This window comes from Neofelis nebulosa, chromosome 2 (genome assembly GCF_028018385.1).
Source record: "Neofelis nebulosa isolate mNeoNeb1 chromosome 2, mNeoNeb1.pri, whole genome shotgun sequence".
Taxonomy (NCBI): Eukaryota; Metazoa; Chordata; class Mammalia; order Carnivora; family Felidae; genus Neofelis; species Neofelis nebulosa.
In genome coordinates this window covers 111,241,444-111,261,176 of record NC_080783.1, presented here as the reverse complement: position 1 = coordinate 111,261,176, position 19,733 = coordinate 111,241,444, and the positions used below count along the sequence as shown (strand labels likewise).

General features: G+C 39.8%; 1 protein-coding gene across 10 annotated transcripts in view; it reads left to right on the top strand.

Moving 5' to 3' along the window:
• SAP130 (Sin3A associated protein 130) overlaps positions 1 to 19,733 on the top strand; it is an 82,419-nt gene that overhangs the window by 2,801 nt on the left and 59,885 nt on the right. For 6 of the 10 annotated variants that reach the window (XM_058715662.1, XM_058715668.1, XM_058715664.1 and 3 more), the window contains exons 3-7: positions 7,324 to 7,559; positions 8,280 to 8,438; positions 9,728 to 9,839; positions 10,866 to 10,990; positions 12,641 to 12,765. In XM_058715662.1, coding sequence (XP_058571645.1) covers positions 7,324 to 7,559; positions 8,280 to 8,438; positions 9,728 to 9,839; positions 10,866 to 10,990; positions 12,641 to 12,765 — 757 coding nt within the window. Of the gene's footprint in view, positions 1 to 5,343; positions 5,557 to 7,323; positions 7,560 to 8,279; positions 8,439 to 9,727; positions 9,840 to 10,865; positions 10,991 to 12,640; positions 12,766 to 19,733 lie in introns of those variants that run through there. The other 4 variants (XM_058715667.1, XM_058715665.1, XM_058715666.1 and 1 more) reach the window with 4 other exon arrangements.

Here is a 19,733-nt window from a genome sequence, read left to right as displayed (position 1 = left end):
GACTGAGCCACCCAGGTGCCTCTTCCTTATGATTTTCTTACTAGCATTTTTTTTTGTAGCTTCATTTATTGCAAGAATATGATATATAATACTTATACAAAATATGTATTAGTCAACTGTTACAGGTAAGGTTTCTACTCAACAATAGACTATTAGTAGTTAAGTTTAAGGGAATCAAAAGTTATATGCAGATTTTTGACTGCAGGTGTGGCCATCACCTAACCCCTACATTGTTCAAGGATCAACGGAATATGCACACATATATGCACTTAGTTTTTGGTTGTATACCCTTTGAGTGCTATAGGTCAGTGGTCCTCAGCAGGGATGATTTTGCATTCCAGGGAATAATTTGGCAATGTCTGGATACATTTTTGGTTGTCACAACTAGGGGGTGCTATTGACATCTGATAGTTAAATGTCAGGGATGCCGCTAAATGGGCCTTAGAGCTTCCCTTGCCCCGGTGCCCCAAAGTATCCAGTCCAGTCAGTAGTGCTGAAGTTGAAGAACTCCTTCAAGTGGTCTTTTCTCTAAATGTGTCAAGAAAAAAGTTGGCACTGCAAAGTGGAGTATTTCTTTTTCTATTCTGTTTTCTTCACCTCCTGCTTCCTAAGTTCCTTATCGTGGTAAATGGTACCACTGTCTGCTCATGGTACCACTGTCTGCTCAAACCAGGAACATGGCCTCGTCTTTAATTGCTTTGTCTCTCTCTCTTATCTGTGAGCTATGGCCCTTTGTCTAGTGTTTCAACTTCATTATCCCTTTGCTTCCCTCCTGCCAACTTTTTTTTTGTTACAAATTCATTTCAGTTCTCTTTAGACTTGAAATAACTTTAAGCTACTTTATGTCTGCTGCTTAATAGTAGCTACTCATTTTCTAAATGAATGACAAAAAGTTCCCAATTTTCTTGACTCTGAGACTTTATACATTCTGTTCCTTTTGCCACAATCTTCCTTCTTCCTTTTCACACTCACTTATCTGGTTAGTTCCTGTTCTTCCTTGAGGTTTCATCTCAGATGTCACTTTCTCTAGGAGGTGTTTACTGATTCCACCATCCGCAAGTCAGGGGTTGGACCTCCTGGAATGAGGGCTGGAACCACGTCCACCTTGGGTACCTTTGTATTTGCTGTACTTGCTCCATCATAGGACACAAAGTAGTGGTCATCAAGTCCTTACAGAACCACTTAAAGTTCTTTGCTTTTTAATAAATATTTTTGACAGTATTTTGTCTTTGATATAAATTCATAGAATAATTTAAAGAAACATAGCTTAGGGGCACTTGGTGGCTCAGGCAGTTAAGTGTCCAACTTTGGCACAGGTCACGATCTCATGGTTTGTGAGTTTGAGCCCCGCATCAGGCGCTGCACTGACAGTGCAGAGCTGGCTTGGGATTCTCTCTCTCCACCCCTCTCTCTGCCCCTCCCTGACTTGCATGCTCGCTCTCTCTCTCTCTCTCTCTCTCTTTTAAAATAAATAAATGAATGAATGAATGAATGAATGAATGAATAAAGGAGCATAGCTTAAAGGGAGTATTTTTGAATGTCTATTTGCAGAGAATTATGCTGCTTATTAAAAATGGTGTCATTTAGGAATAATTGCCCTCAGATTTTGTTGAGGAAATCATTGACTTAAAATTGTCTGTAATTTTACTTGTGAATAGTGTGTGTTTTTTCCTTCTATTGCTCTCAGAGAAGGAAACAAAAGTTTTCCATGAGGAATTAAATATTTTCTTGATATTTCCTATCGCTTTTATCAGAAGTAAAAGCATATCAGGATCTCAAACACGTTCAAATTTCAGAAGTGTAGACTACAACCAGTCTTCTTAACTACCCTTTCAGGATTCTTTTCAGGTAAAAATAAGCTGAAATGAAGAACTCAGATATCTGGAAGGAAATGATAAATGGTTTCAAAAAGATCTTAACAGGAAATGCTCAGTAAAGTGTATCTTAATGAAATTGTCAAAAATCAAAGTCTTCCTGGACAAATAGGTTTGGGGAAAGTTGTTAAATTGTCCATTCCCTCAAAAATTTAATTATGGGAAGATCTGTTTGGATAACAGGGAAGGTTCAAAACATCATATATAAAGAAAATACTAGGGTGCCTGCCTGGCTTAATCAGAATAGCATGTGACTCTTGATCTTGGGGTGGTAAGTTTGAGGCCCACATTGGGTATAGAGATTACTTAAAAAAAATTTTTAAAGCCCTTTAAAGAAAAAAAGCGGGGAGCCAGGTGGCTCAGTCAGTTAAGCATCCAACTCTTGATTTCGGCTCAGGTCTTCATCTCACACTTAGTGAAATCTAGCCCTGTGTCGGGCTCTGTGCTGATAGCACAGAACCTGCTTGGGATTCTCTCTCTCTCTCTCTCTCTCTCTCTCTCTTCCTCTCCCAGCTTGCATACATGAGTGCACGTACACTCTCTCTCAAAATAAATAAACTTTAAAAAAAAGAAAAAAGCTCTTAGAACTAGTAAGTGAAATTAGTAAAGGTTTCAGGATAAAAGTTCAATGTATAGAAACCAATTATATTTTTAAATACTAGCAATTTTTTTGAAAAATGAAGTTTTTAAAATGTCATTTGCAAGAGCATAAAAAAAAAAACCAGAAAATATTTAAGGATAAACTAACAAAACGTGTGTAAGACTTAGGGTTAAAAACCTATGAAAAACATGGCTAAGAATAATTAAAAACCTCGATAAAAGTGGGGCACCTAGGTGGCTCAGTCAGTTAAGTCTCTGACTTCTGTTCAGGTCATGATCTCACGGTACGTGAGTTCCAGCCCCTCAACAGGCTCTGTGCTGACTGCTCAGAGCCTGGAGCCTGCTTTGGATTCTGTGTCTCCCTGTTTCATTGCCCCTCCCCTGCTCACACTCTGTTTCTCTCTCTCTCAAAAATAAATAAACATTAAAAAAAATTTTTTTTTAACCTAGATAAATGAAATGATCAATCATGCCTATGGATTGGAACACTCAATATTTTTAAAATAATAGTTCTACCCAAGGGGATCTGTAGATTTTAAAAATCCTGATGAAAATCCTTTCATGTCCTTTTGTAAAACTTGCCAGCCTGAATCTATATTTATGTAGAAACCAAAGGATCTACAATAGACAAAGCAATTTTGATCCCCCTAAAAAGAAAAGAAAGTTGGAGGACTCTACTACGTTATTTTAAGACTTGCTGTAAGCTTACACTAATCAAGACAGTGTAGTATTGGCATAAAGATAGAAATATAGATCATTGAAAGTGGAGGATCCAGAAACAGACCCATACATAATAATGGTCAACTGATTTCTGACAAGTGTACATAGATAGTTCAATAGGGAAATGATAGTCTTTTCAACAAAATAGTGCTTGAACACCAGAATATCCATATGGAAAAAATGAACCTTAACCTTTACTTTTGCCTTACACGAAAATTAACTCACAATGTATCATTATGGACCTAAACGTAAAACTTAAAATTTCTAAAAGAAAACATGGAAACTGCAGTGACCAAATACTGTTTAGGTCACAAAAAACACTAATTATGAAAGAAACAACTGATACATTGTACTTCATCAAAATTAAAAATGCCTGTTCTTCAAAAGACACCATTAACAAAAAATGCAAGCCACAAAGACATTTGGATAAATATATCTGCAGAGGACTTATATCCTAAATATATAAAGAACTCTTGTAACTTAATAGCTTTTGCTATTTGAGACACTCTGATTTTTTTTAATGGGCAAACTTTGAATAGACTGATCACCAAAGACACTATAGGAATGTCCAATAAGCACATGAAGGATACTCAATTGTGTTATTTCCTCAAGGCTATGCAAACTAAACCACAGAAAATACTACATATCTACTATACTGACTAAAATTAAATACCAGCAATACCAAGTTTGAGGTGTTCATGGAGCAAGTAGAATCCATACCTTCTTGTTGGGAACGCCAGATAATCTAGCTACTTTCGAAACAGTTTGGCAGTACTTCATAGAGTTAAATATAAACTTGACCATACAACCTAGCAATCCCATTCCTAGATATTGCCCCAAGATAAATGGAAATGTATGTTCAAAGACTCATACTTCAGTGTTCCTAGAAGCAATGTTCATACTTCAGTGTTCCTAGAATCAGTGTTCCTAGAAGCAATAGCCATAAACTGAAAACAACCCAGAATTTATCAGCTGGTGACTAGATAAAGTTTGGTTTATACATACAGTGGAAAACTACTTAATAAAAAGGAACAGACTGCTAGCATATAGAACAACATAGATGAACCTCAAAAACATTATACAGTTAACCCTTGAACAACCTGAGGGTTAGGGTCACTGGCCCTCTGAGTCAATTTGAGTAGAACTTTGACTCCCCCAAAACTTTACTAATAGCCTAGTGTTGAGCAGAAGCCTTACTGATGACATAAACAATGGATACATATTTGTGTTTTATATATCATATACTGTATTTTTATAATGAAGTAAGCTAGAGAAAAGATAATGTTACAGAGAAAAGCCTAAGGAAGAGGTGCACCTGGGTGGCTCAGTTGGTTGAGGGTGTGATTCTTGATTTCTGCTCAGGTCATGATTCCAGGGTTGTGGGATCAGTGCCCGTGTCAGGCTCCATGCTGAGTGTGGAACCTGCTTACGCACATGCACGGTCTCTCTCTTTCTAAAATAAATAAAGAAAGAAAGAACAGCATATGGAAGAAAAAATCATTTACAGCACTGTACTGTATCAAAAGCCACGTGTAAGTACAGCTGTGCGATTCAAATCCATGTTGTTCAAGGACTGACTATACTAAGAGAAAGAAACCGACACAACAGACCAAATATTGTATGATTCTATTTGTATGAAATTCCAGGAAACACAAAGCTATAGTGTTAGAAAGCAAATTAATGGTTTCTAAGGGGTAGGAGGGTCTGAGGGAGGGAACTGACTGCAAAGGGGCATGAATGAACCGGTAAGAGTAATGGAAAATGTTCTCCATCGTGATTGTATTGTGGTTAGAATACTGTATACTCCTGCAAAAACTCATCTAATTTTATACAAAGGCTTAGTGGATTTTCTATGTAAATTATACCTCAGTAAAGCTGACTGACTAAAAAATGGACAAAATATAGAAACATACACTTCATGGGGCATCTGCATGTCTTAGTCGGTTAAGCATCCGACATCGGCTCAGGTCATGATCTCATGGCTCGTGGGTTCGAGCCCCATGTTGGGCTCTGTGCTGACAGCTCGGAGCCTGGAGTCTGCTTCGGATTCTGTCTCCTGTCTCTGCCCCTTCCCCACTCGCACTCTATCGGTCTCTCAAAAATAAATAAATGTAAAAAAAATATATTTTTTTGAAAAGAAACATATACTTCACAAAGGAAGATACTTATGAATGACCTGTGATCACATAAAAAGAAGTTGCACATCACTAGTCATCATGGAGATGCTAACTGAAATCACCATGAGAACCCCGCTAAACACCCACTGGAATGTCTGTGTATCAAGAATTGTAAGGATAAGGAGCTGCTAGAACTCTGATCCACTGGCTGATGGGACTATAACACGGTACAACTACTTTGGAAGGTATTTTGGCAGTCTCCTATAAACATTTACTTACCATTTGACCCAGCAGTTCTACTCCTAGCCTGTTGGTTAAGAACGTAAAAAAAAAAACAAAACTGTTGTTGAACTCTCTAGTCTTCGAATAGCCATTTTATTGTATGTAAATTGTACATCAATAGAGTGGTTTTAAAAATCAAAGTAAAAAAAATCTGAATGACCAGGGAGAAAAACCAACATATAACAAAATGTAAAATGTACATCTGTCTTTTCACGTAACACCTGTACTCAGAGATTTTTTTCCTGAGGAAATCACTGGACAAGAACTCAAAATACATATGGATGTTTATCCCAGAGTTGTTGATAATAGCAAAAATTTGGAAATAACCTAAAAGCCCATCAGTGATATAATGGTTAAAAAAGCTATGGTATATCCAATGGGATTTCATTTAGCTTTTTTAAAAATTTTATTTATTTATTTTGAGAGAGAGAGAAGGCATGCATGGGAGGGGCAGAGAGAGAGGGAGAGAGAGAATCCCAAGCAGGCTCTGCCCTGTCAGTACAGAACCCAATGTGGGACTCGAATTCCCTCAATTTTTAAATTGTTTTTAAATAGTTACATGTTGTTCCGGTCCAGAATTCCCAAAGAAAGAGTGTGTAGCAAAAAGTATCTCTCCTATCCCTATTCTCTCAGAATCTACTTTCTTTCCCATCAAGAAATCAAGATACTTTGGGAGTTATGTTTCTACATAAGAAAATAAAGGCATGTATGATTACTTTTTCACTGTTCTGTACCTTGCTTTTTTCCTTTAGATATGTTTTTGCATAATGCACATTACCGATTTTTTAATAAGAATACCTAAAAAGCTTCCTTGTCTTATTTATTTTTTTTTTTTTTAATTTTTTTCAACGTTTTTTATTTTTATTTTTGGGACAGAGAGAGACAGAGCATGAACGGGAGAGGGGCAGAGAGAGAGGGAGGCACAGAAGCGGAAACAGGCTCCAGGCTCTGAGCCATCAGCCCAGAGCCTGACGCGGGGCTCGAACTCACGGACCGCGAGATCGTGACCTGGCTGAAGTCGGACGCTCAACCGACTGCGCCACCCAGGCGCCCCTTTTTTTTTTTTTTTTTTTTTTTTAAATTTTTTTTTCAACGTTTTTTATTTTTACCTTGTCTTATTTTTATAGTTGCATGGTAGTCTGGGAGTATACTGGAATTTATACATCCAGTCACCTGTTGATAGATACGTAGGTTTTAAAAATTCCTTTACTGGAATAAAAATGGTGAAACAAATAATGTACACAAGTCATTTTACACATGTACTATGTATTTTATAGGATACATTGCTGCAAGTGGAATTGTTGAGTTTCAAAAGGTGTACATAATGATGATAGGATTGTAATAATGATAGAGATCTCCATGTTTGTCTTGTAGGAAATTTGTTTTGAAAAGCTGTATGTTCTTGGGCTTAAGAATATTTATGTTATCTTTTTAATGTTAGGTTTTTATAACTTTTTAAATAAATACCTTAAATGAAAGCATCCTGTCTTGCATTGCTCTTCCAGCTGTTTGAGATCATTTTTTTTTTTTTTTTAATGCCTTCTTATTTTTGAGAGAGAGTAAGTGGGTGAGGGGCAGAGAGAGAGAGAGAGGGAGACACAGAATGCAAAGCAGGCTCCAGGTTCTGAGCTATCAGCCTAGCTGACAGCTGTATGTGCTGTTTACTTCATTAGTATTATTTAACACTGAAAGCATATGACATGCGGTTTCTCCCTTAATGCCCTTACTAGTCAATGATGAATCTAGTCGAGAGGCTGAAGTCACTGCCAGGGAGCACATGGGTTCCGGCGGCTCCCTCCAGTCCCGTGAAGAGAAGCAAGAGCCTGTTGTGGTAAGGCCCTATCCGCAGGTGCAGATGTTGTCTACACACCATGCTGTTGCATCGGGCACACCCGTCACAGTGACAGCCCCACCAGCACATCTGACGCCAGCAGTGCCACTCTCCTTTTCGGAGGGACTTATGAAGGTAATGGAGAGGTTTAAAATTTCACATTAAACCACAGCTAAGGACTGGCTTATATTCCTGACAGTATTCACAGAGTCTTAGGCCGCATCCAGGATATCACAGCGTTCTCTTTTTGACCCATCAGTTCAGCTCTTTTCTGTCGCTCAGAGCTCTGCTGTTCTGCAGTGCCTATCTTGTGCCGCTGGGCAGTTGGCATCACAGGATCTTTTCTAGTATCCATTTTGACATTGACTTTATTCAAGTTAATGGGCATGCTGACTTAGTTTTTATCTTGGAGTGGCACTCTTCTCCAAGGTTTTGTTTTAAAGCTCACTAATTTGGGGGTATCTGAGAATATCGCCTTGTGTATTACCTTGTCGCAATGTTTTAGTTACTGGGAGTTTTGTTTACTTCCGCCCAAACTTGGGATACAGCATTGTACAGAAGAAAGAATGTGGGCTGTGAGCCATCCAAGTCTGGGCTTCAGTCCCAGTTCCAGTTTTTACTGTCTGTGTGGCTTGGAGCAAGTGACATAGCCTTGCTTTGTATGCTTCCTCATCTGTAAAATGGAAATGCTGGTACTTGAATGGAAGAGCTGTGATGCTAAGAGATAAAATATATAAGGCTTCTGGATCTTTCCTGGCCCTCTCCAGGTTTGATTTGTGTACTTTTTTAACTATAGAAGGAAATGCATCACTCGTAAAAAGCTATTGATTGTTTCGTGTGGTTTTCTGTTCGCAGCCGCCCCCGAAGCCCACCATGCCTAGCCGTCCCATTGCTCCTGCTCCACCTTCTACCTTGTCACTTCCCCCCAAGGTTCCAGGGCAGGTTACCGTTACCATGGAGAGTAGCATCCCTCAAGCTTCAGCCATTCCTGTGGCAACAATCAGTGGACAACAGGTTTTTCTCCTCTTAATTTGCTGATTTTCAAACTGAGATGCCAAACTGTTGATCATTATTTATTGAATGCCAGCAGTACATTAGGCACTGTATTAAATTAAAAAATTAAATGGTCACTGGTATCTGCAAGGGGAGGATAGCAGGTTTGAAAGAGAAGGATATCTGCAGGGAGTAAAACCAACATGCACAGTGGTCTTTGTCATTTGGCCAGTATGTATTGAGCATCTGCTATGTGTGAGGCACCACCATCCATGTGAGATACAAGTCTAGACAAGACCGTCCGTATCCTTGAGGTGCTCAGAGTCCACTTGTGCTGCTTAGCTTTGGGGGGTGGAGAACAGCCTCGTGGTAGTAATGCTTCTTTAGGATTTTTCTCTGAGGAGGATGATGGTGTATGTCTTGGGCACCTAGCAGGTGCCCTCAAGCAGCTCATCAGTCATGAACATTTATTTTGTAGTCTCATGTTTTAGCTTATGTTTTTTGGCTGAAATTCTACTCCTACTCTATAATATGTATATGATTTATTTAAATATTTTGAATTATTGACCAGTGAAAAAACCTGAATCTAAAAACTTTCCCTTCCAGTTTTTAAGAAAAAAATTGGTATTCCAAGAAGACACTATGTTTTTTGTTTTTTGTTTTTTCTCTTGTCATACTGCTGAGTACTCCCAGAAATACTGGAACCCCCACTTCGGTATCACTGGCATAAGGGTTGGGAGCCTCTGAGGAAGGTCCTCTAAGGAGGGGAGGAGTTGAGGAACTTGTATGGGAGTACCTGCTTAGTGCTAATTGACATTTACTTAGAAGTCCTGCATAACATAAAGAGTGGATGAATGCAGTGGCACGTTAAGAAAATAGAATAGGAAAAAAAAAAAAAAAAGAAAATAGAATAGGAAGTAAGAATAAAATAGAGTAAGCTTTTGGCTTATTCTAAAATAGAATAAGCTTTTTGCCAACGCAGAGAGAACAAGTGTGAAAGACTAATATTGGAGATGAGAGTGTCCCAAAGTGGGCAGTCAAATGAGTCCATCTGTTAGAGATCTAGCACCTACTGTGGCTCAAGGCAGTTGAAGTGTCCTCACAGTCACTTACCCCACGCTTGCGGGCATGGGTCTTCATGTAGTATGTTGCATAAAAAAAACTAAACATCCTTTTCCTTGGGGTACTCACTGTCTAAAAGGAACACCCTGACCCACATTTGGAGGCAGCTGACCTCCTAGAAACAATGGCTAAGCATCAATGGCTAAGACCAAGCACATGAAAATAACATTGTGTCTTGTTTCTTGCAGGGACATCCCAGTAACCTGCATCATATCATGACCACGAATGTACAGATGTCTATTATCCGCAGCAATGCTCCTGGGCCCCCTCTTCACATTGGAGCTTCTCATTTACCTCGAGGTAAAAACTGTACGTTTTGCTTATGTTCTCAAAATGCATTGGCAGATACACATTTGGTAAGAGATACAGTAATAAAAAATGTATCTAGAATCAGCTTATTAAAGTTATAGGACAGCAGAAATAAACTTAGAGCAATACACATTTTTGGCATGGTCAAATATGTGCTAATTATAGTCATACCCCAACAAGCATGTGTGTATGCTTAAAACAATTCAGATTTTTAGTAGGGTCTAAAGATTGTCCTTTATAATGAGGAACGCCTCAGACCTATGACAGTCCAAAATGATCTTGATGTTTAGAATAAAGTCACAGATACGAATACTGAATATTTTAAAGGTTTAGTGATAATGGTAACTCAAGCAATACAGCTGTAAGATGGATTTATTCTTACAGTTAAATTCTGATAGGTTGTCAAGTATTAAATTCAGTGACTTTTCTCAGCTACTTCATCAGCCTTATGTTGGAGAGTGTAAAATCATTGTTGGCAAAATCAGGCTAACAAGTACAAAACCAGGTTTACTTGGTCATAACATAATTCATTGGTCCCCAGAGCAAAGTTCACAGATTGCAAGGGCGTCTGTGTTAGATCGAAAGTACTTTCGTGAAAATACTAAGATGTCATTTGCCTGTATTTGACAATACAAAGGCAGAGGTAGTTCAGGTGAACCCTCGCTGATGGTTAAACCGCTGGAGCCTTGGCCTAAATGAAGGCAGCAGCCCCGCGCTGTGCTATTCAGTGTGTGCCTCTCTTCTGCATCCTTGCAGTTAACAAAACAGAAAACAGTTTCATTTCATAGTGTCCTTAAAGAAGCAAAACAGTTTACTAATCTTAACAAATCACAACCCATGAGTGCACTTTTTAAAATTTTCTATGTGACAAAAGGGAAGTATACAATACGGCATGTCAGCTAAATTACTGACATACTGAGTTTTAGAACATATCTGCACTCTTTTCCTAGGGCATATGATTGGAATATTTAAATGGTGAGCCCATAAGCCATACTAATGACAAAAATTATTTTCCAGGTGCAGCCGCTGCTGCTGTGATGTCCAGTTCTAAAGTAACCACGGTCCTGAGGCCGACTTCCCAGTTGCCAAATACTGCTACAGCTCAGCCGGCAGTACAGCATATCATTCACCAACCTATCCAGGCATGTCAGCTTGTGGGTAGTCAGCCAGCAAGTATCAAGTGCCTACTCAGAGTTCTTGACTCTGCTAGAGCCTGGGAGAGTCCTTTGACCTCACGTGACTTTTGATATAGTCGCCAAGGTGTCCAGAAGGTTGAGTTCTATACGGTGTGAGATGATCAGCCACGGAGATTTAGAAGAGTGGGGCCAAGAGAAGCTGTCGTAGGGATGGGTGTAGAGGGAGATTCAGAGAAGTGAAGAGGCGGCGAAAGGGAGTGAGACTATGCACAGTGGCAAGGAAGACCATGGCACTTGTATACTGGGTTTAGTAAAGGTGAGCCAGAACAGAGAAGTTTTAATTCACATAGGGATGTATGAGCCCCTAAATACTTCGTGCACATTTTTATACACGTGTGTGTGCTTTTCAAGAAAGACAGTCTGTGCCTTTCAACTTTTTTCCAAGGAAATCTATGGCCTCAATTGTACTGAAGTATACTGTGTTATGAGGTATACTGTGATGTCTCTGAATTCAGAGCTTGAAGATACAGAGTGTAAACTTGATTTTATACACAGCAGAGAGCCACTAAGTTTTTTGAACATAGTAATATGAGATCACAGAAATCTCTTTGAAAGATTAATGTAGCTGAACCACAGAGGGTAGATGCATGTTCAAATACTTTTGGGGGCCAGACTGGTCACATATATGGAACAGCTGGGTTTAACACAATCAGGAAGATTGCTGGGTAGGACACTGGGTAGTACATGTCCAGCCTAGAGTTTTCAATTTAAAACAAAATAAGAGGGCTTGCTGGCTAACAAAGCACATTTGGAGACTCATTCGGCCCCCGGAGTGTAAATGGTATACAGGAAGGACAGGAGAAAGAACCCAAACAGGGAGTTCTAAAGCTAGTGTGATGACCTGGTGTGAAACAAGCTGTAGCAGTAGGCGTAGGCACTGCAGATCGAAGGTCTGGAGATAAGAGGCAGATCCAAATGGGCAGCATTTGCGAATTGAACTGCATGTATCAGGGTCAAGAAAGGGACTACTCAGAAGAGCTCAGATGATCGAAAGAAATGACAGTGGACAAGCCAGTGAAGCCCAGGGTGGAACTTGTCTGGTGAAGATTTTATACACAGATGTAGTATAAGGGAAGGTAAGAGAAGTACATCCATGTGAAAACAGCCAGAGAGCAGCTGGGCACCCTGAATCTTCCATAAGCAAATGCTGTTTTCACGTGTTTGCTGGCTTAGAGGGCCCGAGAGCCAGCATCTCCATCTGACGGCTTAGAGCCCTCTGTGGAAAGCACTTGGTTGTGTGGGAGTATAGAATGTCTATGTCAGAACCAACAACAAATCTGTGGGCACTCTAGATCTGAAGGGTTGGGTCCCAACTACTCCCCATAGGATAAAATGTTGAATCTAGTCATATTTGGAAAGGAGGAATTTATATACTCTATCCAGCCAAAATGGGAATTTTTTTTGTAATTCTGACTCTTGGTCTTAAAATTACCTATCTGAACATAGAATTCCTTAGAATGGTGAGAATCTCCTTTCATTTGAACAACATACTTGTTTGGAGGCCCAGGTTTTAAATTACATTTACAGTGTTTGGCTTATTGTATTTTATTTTGCTTTTTGTTTTAAATGAAGTATTTTTTTCTCTTCTCTTGGTAGTCTCGTCCACCTGTGACCACCTCTAATACCATCCCTCCTGCTGTGGTAGCAACTGTTTCAGCCACCAGAGCTCAATCTCCAGTCATTACTACAACAGCAGCACATGCTACTGATTCAGCACTCAGGTATATTTGGGGCTTAAAGATCTAGCCCTCCTTCTTTACCTTTTTCTTTCCTTCATCCTTTCATTTACCTCAGTAAATACTCCTTGAGTGATTTTCTATGAACTCTGTAGTGTTCTAGATACTAGAGGTAAAGCAGTGAACAACGAGACATTCCTGCCCTCATAGAGTTTCTATTTTTAGGGGCTGGAGACACACAAAAACAAAGTGTTCTAGATGGTGCAAAGTGTTTTGGGGAAAAATTAGATAGGGTGAGATTTGGAGCGACAGGGTAGGCAGTGCAGGCCTACCACTTCATGTAAGATGATACGGGAGAACTGTTGATAAGAACAGATTGGAGCCAACAGTTGAAAGATGTAATGAAGTGAGCCATATGGCTGTGTAGGATAAGAGCATTCTAAGCAGTGGGAACAGTAAGTGCAAAGGCCTGAGATTGTAGTGTGTTTGCCACGCCTAAGGAGAAGCAAGAGGCTGATGGGAGGAGAACGGCCAGAGATTATTTTAGGAAGTAACAGGGTCTCCATATCACTTAGGGCCTTAGGAAGCCCTTTACAGATTTAGACTTTGCTGGGGTGCAGCGGGAAGCCTTACCAGAGTTTTGAGCAGAGCAGCATCATGATCTGAAGTTTTTGGTGTATCAGCTGTGGAGAGGCAAAGTGGGAAACAGAGAGATGGTTTAGAAGGGTGTGTCAGGAATCCAGGAGAGAGGATTGCTGGAGGTGGAACCTGGTTAGATCCAGAGTAGAGGTTTGAAGTTGGTTGAGGACTTCTGAAGAATTATATAGGGGCAGTGAGAGAATAGGAAGAGTCAGGATTTTGGCCCTGCCAGTTGTGTAGCTAGGAAGGTTTCGCAGCAGTAATACTGCGTGGCTAGGAAGGTGACATCATGTGGCTAGGAAGGTGATGCTGCAGTAACGTGTGATGAAGAACAGTGGGAGGACTAGCTTTGGGGAGGAATCCCTGATTGGTTTTGAGCACTGGAAGATGGTGTTGACTTCTGAGCACTGAAGTGGAGATGTTGAGATAGGTTAATAGAGGAGTTTGGAGTCCAGGTAAGAGTTCTGAAGGAGATAATTCAGGAAGACCATATAGATGGGGAAGAGGTTTTTGAGAGAAAAGGTCTCCCAGGTGAGAGGGCTGAAGGGGGAAGGAGTATTCTCAGGGGAGAGCCGAGATTCCTTAGGGCAGGGAGGTAAAGGATATATTCAGATTAGAGATTGCGGATTTGCTAGAGATAGACTGTAAGTCTCTAGGCTGTATTGGAAGGTTTGGGTATCTGAAAAGGGAGAGATCAACAGGGCCCTACAGGGATAAAGTCTGGTTGATGAGGAATGATCTGGGGTGCCTCTAAGGAAGTACACCGTTGGGTGAAGACATGATGGTATTTGTCCTCCTGATCCCCAAGGCATATTGCATTGTATTGCATTGTGGGAAGGTTGTGAAAGTTGGGCGGAGACAATGGGATGTGAGTCTTGCCAGGAAGTCTTTCTTGATTAATACCTTTGGTTATGTGTTGCCTTTGGCAATATAAACAAGAAGTGATTCACTGAACAGAAGAAGGGGTAGTAGGCATGAAGACCAAAACAGTCAGACGAGACCATCCGTAAGTCTTGATTACCAGCTGGAGGCAGGGCAGAGTGGTGAGGAAGAAGTCTAGATGTCTCCTTGGTTTTTTTCCTTGTTTGACCAAGTAAGTAAAAAGGAAACAAGGGAAAGAAAGCGAATGTTAGAAATAATTTTGATTTTTGGGATACTGAGGTTATCCATGGAACAATCCAGTGGCTGTTGTCAGCAGGTGGTTGAAGAGATGTCAGAGCCAGAGATAGTGGGTTTGGAAGATATCAGCCTGTGGGCTACAGTTCAAGGTTGGGGGTATGAGTCTCACCAGGGGGAATAAATACAGTGAGAAGAGGGTCTGGAACAGAACTCTAAAGAAAGTAACTTTTAAATGTAGAAGAGTGCCTAGGACTTCTATTTAACCATTAGCTCTGTCATTCACTAGCTGTGTGGCATTAGGCAAGTTTCTCAACATTACTGATCCTTAGTTTCCTCTTCAGTAAAATGAGCATACTTTACCTTTTGGTAATTTAAAATATTGCCTGAGGTATAGAGAGACACAACTGCCCAACATAAAACAGATTATATGTTGTTCATTTTAATTTTGTATTACCTTGAAGAAGTTAATATATTCAGGGGTGCCTGGGTGGCTCAGTCGGTTGAGTGTCCCAACTCTTGATTTCAGCTCAGGTCATGATTTCACAGTTCGTAGGATTGAGCCCTGTGTTGGGCTCTGCAATGACAGCACAGAGCCTGCTTGAGATGCTCTCTCTCCCTCTCCCTCTGCTTGCTCGCTCTCTTTCTCTCTTACTCTCAAAATCAGTAAATAAACTTAAAAAAAAAAAAAGTTAATATATTCAGATGGTATGAGGAAATTTGAAAGTTAGAAAGGTGCAGACAATGAAAACTAGAGTTGTTTTTTTTTAAACCATGTTATCAAAGTATCTTTTCCATTGTATTGAATTTTTTTTTTTAATTTTTTTTTTTAATGTTTATTTATTTTTGAGACTGAGAGAGACAGAGCATGAATAGGGGAGGGGCAGAGAGAGAGGGAGACACAGAATCGGAAGCAGGCTCCAGGCTCCGAGCCATCAGCCCAGAGCCCGACGCAAGGCTCGAACTCACGGACCATGAGATGGTGACCTGAGCTGAAGTCGGACGCTTAACTGAGCTACCCAGGCGCCCCTCCATTGTATTGAATTTTTAATTAAAAACTGGTTGTTGAATTTTGTGAGGTGTACTTTGAGCATTTTGCCAGTCTCAGTACTCTGGGCGCTAGAAATACACCAGTGAATTAAACAGGCAAAAACCCTAATGACCAGATGATTTTTCTACTTAAATCTATAACAGTGATAGGGGCACCTGGCTGACTCAGTCAGTTAAGTGTTCGGCTCAGATCATGATCTCATAGCTCGTGAGTTCAAGCCCTGCATCGAGCTATACATTGACAGTACAGAGACTACTTTAGATTCTGTCTCTCACCCTCTCTCTCTGTCCCTCCCCTGCTCACACTATTTCTGTCTTTCAAAATAAATAATTTTTTTTTAAGTTTAAAAAATCTATAACAAAGATAAATTTCTAATATTTAGCTCCCTTTGAATTGAGCCAGAAAGTTTATTTTTTTTAATTTTGTTTATTTTGAGAGAGACAGAGAGCATGTGAGTGGGGGAGGGGCACAGAGAGAGAGAGGGAGAATCTCAAGCAGGCTGTGTGCTGTCAGCATAGAGCCCAACAGAGAGCTTGAACTCACAAACTGTGAAATTGTGACCTGAGCCAAAGCTAAGAGCCAGATGCGCAACCAGCTGAGCCACCCAGGTGCCCCTGAAGCCAGAAAGTTTAAATAGACCAATTTCTATTGGAGAAATAGAAAAAAATTTCAAAGCAACATCTCCCAGAAAAGCACTCGGCCCAGACGGTTTCACTGAATTCTATCAAACTCTCAAAGACCAGATAAACCAATGATAATTAAATTGGCTTAAGGCATAGAAACAAAGGAAAGTTCCAAAAAAATTTTAAGTCTTATTCTTTTTGTTAAACAGAGTAATCTTATCTGCCAATTTTTTAAATCATTTTTTATTGTTCGTTGCTTGATTGAATGAACTCTATTACCTTCCTCAAAAAGAACTTACAGGACTAGTATTTTGAGTTTTCACATGTTCAGAATCATTTTGCAGTTATCGCTATACTTAAGCAGTAGTTTAACTGATAATTCTTTTGTTTCTGTATTCTTTCTGTGAGTACTTTATCAAGTGTTTTTCCTCTGCCTTCCAGAACTAGATGACGTAGAGAAGTAAGGCCAGCTTGATTTCTTTTTTTAAACACCTTAAAAGGATCTTGATATTTTTGCCTGATTGCCTAAGATTTTTTTTCTTTGTTTTTTGTTTTGTTGTGTTTTGTTTTTGTTTTGTTTTTTTAGAGAGAGAGAGAGCATGAACAGGGGAAGGGGTCAGGAAGGGAAGAGAGAATCTTAAGCAAGCTCCACTCTATGCACTGAGCCCAGTATGGGGCTCAGTCTTGACTCTAGGATCATGGCCTGAGCTGAAACCAAGAGCTGGAAGCTCAACCAACTGAGCCACTCAGGTGCCCCTAAGGCTCTCTATCTTTGAATTTCGATGATTTAAATGGGATTTGTTTTGTAGTGACCATTGTGTATTGTTCTGTTCTGAAACATGGTGTATGTTTTTAATCTGCAGCATGACACCATATTTATGAACAGTTTTCTTGGATTGTGTCTTTATTCTATTCCATTTTAGTGGGAGGGGCACCCAGTTTGTGTTTGTTAGATCTTTTTTGCATGACTTCCTTATCTAAGCCTTATTAACTGTTCCCCCTTTTGGTTCTGCTTACTTTTCTCACAATCTTCTTTCTCTGTTTCTTACTGAGTTTCTACCATTGTCTGGCATGCTCTACTTTTTAGTTTTGCTTTCAGTCCTGATGCAGCTGAATATTTTCTTCTGTTTTTCCCTTGAGCTATGCTTATTTTAGCCCCTTCTGTTGTCTAATCATGTCCAGTGAGCTCTTACATCTTTGTTTTGTGTTTTCATTTCTAGAAGCAGTTATTGCATCAGGTTTCTTCATTCATGGCACAATTTTCATCTGCTTAGTGAAAGTATTTCTAGTGAACTTCCCCTTTTTCTGTCCACCATTTTTCTTATAGCATCATGAGATAGATCCTATGCTGGTTGCGTTCTGACTACTCATCTTTGAATGGAGTTGAATGTATTCTGCGTCATCTATTTGTAATTGGTTCTTGTTGTAGGCTGGGCTGTGTACTGGATTAGGGGAGATTTTCCTAATGGCTCAGAATCCTATGTTTGTATTTTCTTGGTCATTACTTCTCTCCTGCTAGTGAAGATAGATTGTCCCAAATGGCAGTTTTTCTCTTCCCTGCATCTCACCACATGCTGTTTGTTTGTTTGTTTGTTTGTTTTTTAAAGTAAACTCTGTACCCAACATGGGACTTGAACTCATGACCCTGAGATGAAGGGTCACATGCTCTACCAACTGAGCCAGCCAGGTGCCCCTCACCACACCCTGTTTTTCACATGGCACTTATTTGTGAAACTATTGTGGTTAATAGTTTAACCCTACATCACTGATTCCTGGATCTTGGAACTGGTCCGAGTCCAGGTTCTGCTTCAGTGACCCCTCTGATTGTTACAAACAAAAGATTATGGTTTCCCGTGTCAGAGTATGCTCCTCACTTTGGAGAATTATACTTGACTGGATCTTGTCCCTTAAATTATAGCCGCAGAAATCCTGTCTGTATTGGCTCATGTTTGAGTATCACTGCCTTGGCCATTCTGCTACCCCTTCTGTGGTTTGAGTTTTCAGGTCTCTCCTAGTTTTGCCAAAGATGGAGACTGAATTCCATTTTCTTTTCCTTGTTACTGTTTTCTGAGAGGCGAGAAAATCCCAAACCAGCAGTCTCTGCCTACAGTACTTCTTGTTTGTCCTCACTCTAAAGTGAAGCAAACATCCAGTTTAACACTGGAGGATGCTCATTAGTCTACTCATTGTAAATTAACCACATATTTTCTGTATTTGTCTAAATTGGGTGTCTATTCCTAGAGCTGCCTCTGAGGCCATTAAAAAGAAATAGTATAGTGATTAAGACAACAGACTTGGGAGCACTTTCTAGCTGGCTGACCTTACTTAATCTCTTTGATCTTTTTTTGTATAGGAGGGTGTTGCTACTATGGATCAGGGATATTTTCTTTACTCGGTGTATTTTAATGAAAATCCCTTTCTTTCCTAGCTGCCCCAAATTTGGCTAGTGAGAACCCCTACAAACTGGCTTGAGTGTCATTTTGATATCTCCTTTTGGACTTCACATACTTTCCTATTTCTGGTACATGATAAATGAGGCCCTTTTTTATTTTTTCTGCTTCCCTGGTCTTGAAATCAGCCATTTCTGCAAAGATTCTTGGTTCTTTTTAGTGGAGAATGGGAATTAGAACCCAAGATCTGGGTGCTAGGGGTACACATTGCTCTTGAGGTATCATTCCTTTTGGGCTCTTTCTGTGGACAGAGGTAATCAATACAGTAAACATAGTCATGGCTTCATGCTGATATCTCCAAATGAAATTTAACATTATAAATTTTTTCTTTCCTCGATTTTACATATATATATATTTTTTTAATTTTTCTAACATTTATTTATTTTTGAGAGAGAGAGTAAGCACAAGTGGGGGAGGGGCAGGGAGGGTGACAAGAGGATCCAAAGCAGGCTCTGTGCTATGAGTGCAGAGCCAGATGCGGGGCTCAAACTCACGAACTGTGAGATCACAACCTGAGCTGAAATCAAGAGTTGGCCACTTAAACAACTGAGTCACACAGGCGCCACATATATATACACATGTACATATACATACATGTATACGTATATGTATGTGTGTATGTGTATATATATGTGTGTGTGTGTGTGTGTATATATATATATATATATATGTATGTATGTATATATATTTTGTTTTTTGTTTTTGTTTTTTTTAGGTTTATTTATTTTGAGAGGGTGAGAGAAAATCTCAAGCAGTCTCCACGCAGTCAACGTGGAGCCCCTCCTCAGGCTCAATCTCACAAACTGTAAGATCATGACCTGAGCCAAAATCAAGAGTCAGACACTTGACCAACTGAGCCACCCAGACTCCCTCCTCAATTTTACACTTGTGCATCTTTCATACTGAAAACCTTGTGTCCTCAAGACATTAGCATAACTAGTTGGGTTTTCTGATCTATAATATTAAAAAAATAGTTTCATAGTAACACTTCAGAGTCCCAAGTCCACCGTCAAAAATCAACCCCTTATTTTCTGTAGATTTGCTCACAGTAAGACTGAATGAAGTTTAAGACTTCTTCACAGTTCTTTTGTCCTCAAACTGGATCCCACTAAACAAAGTGAGAATGTGTTCAAA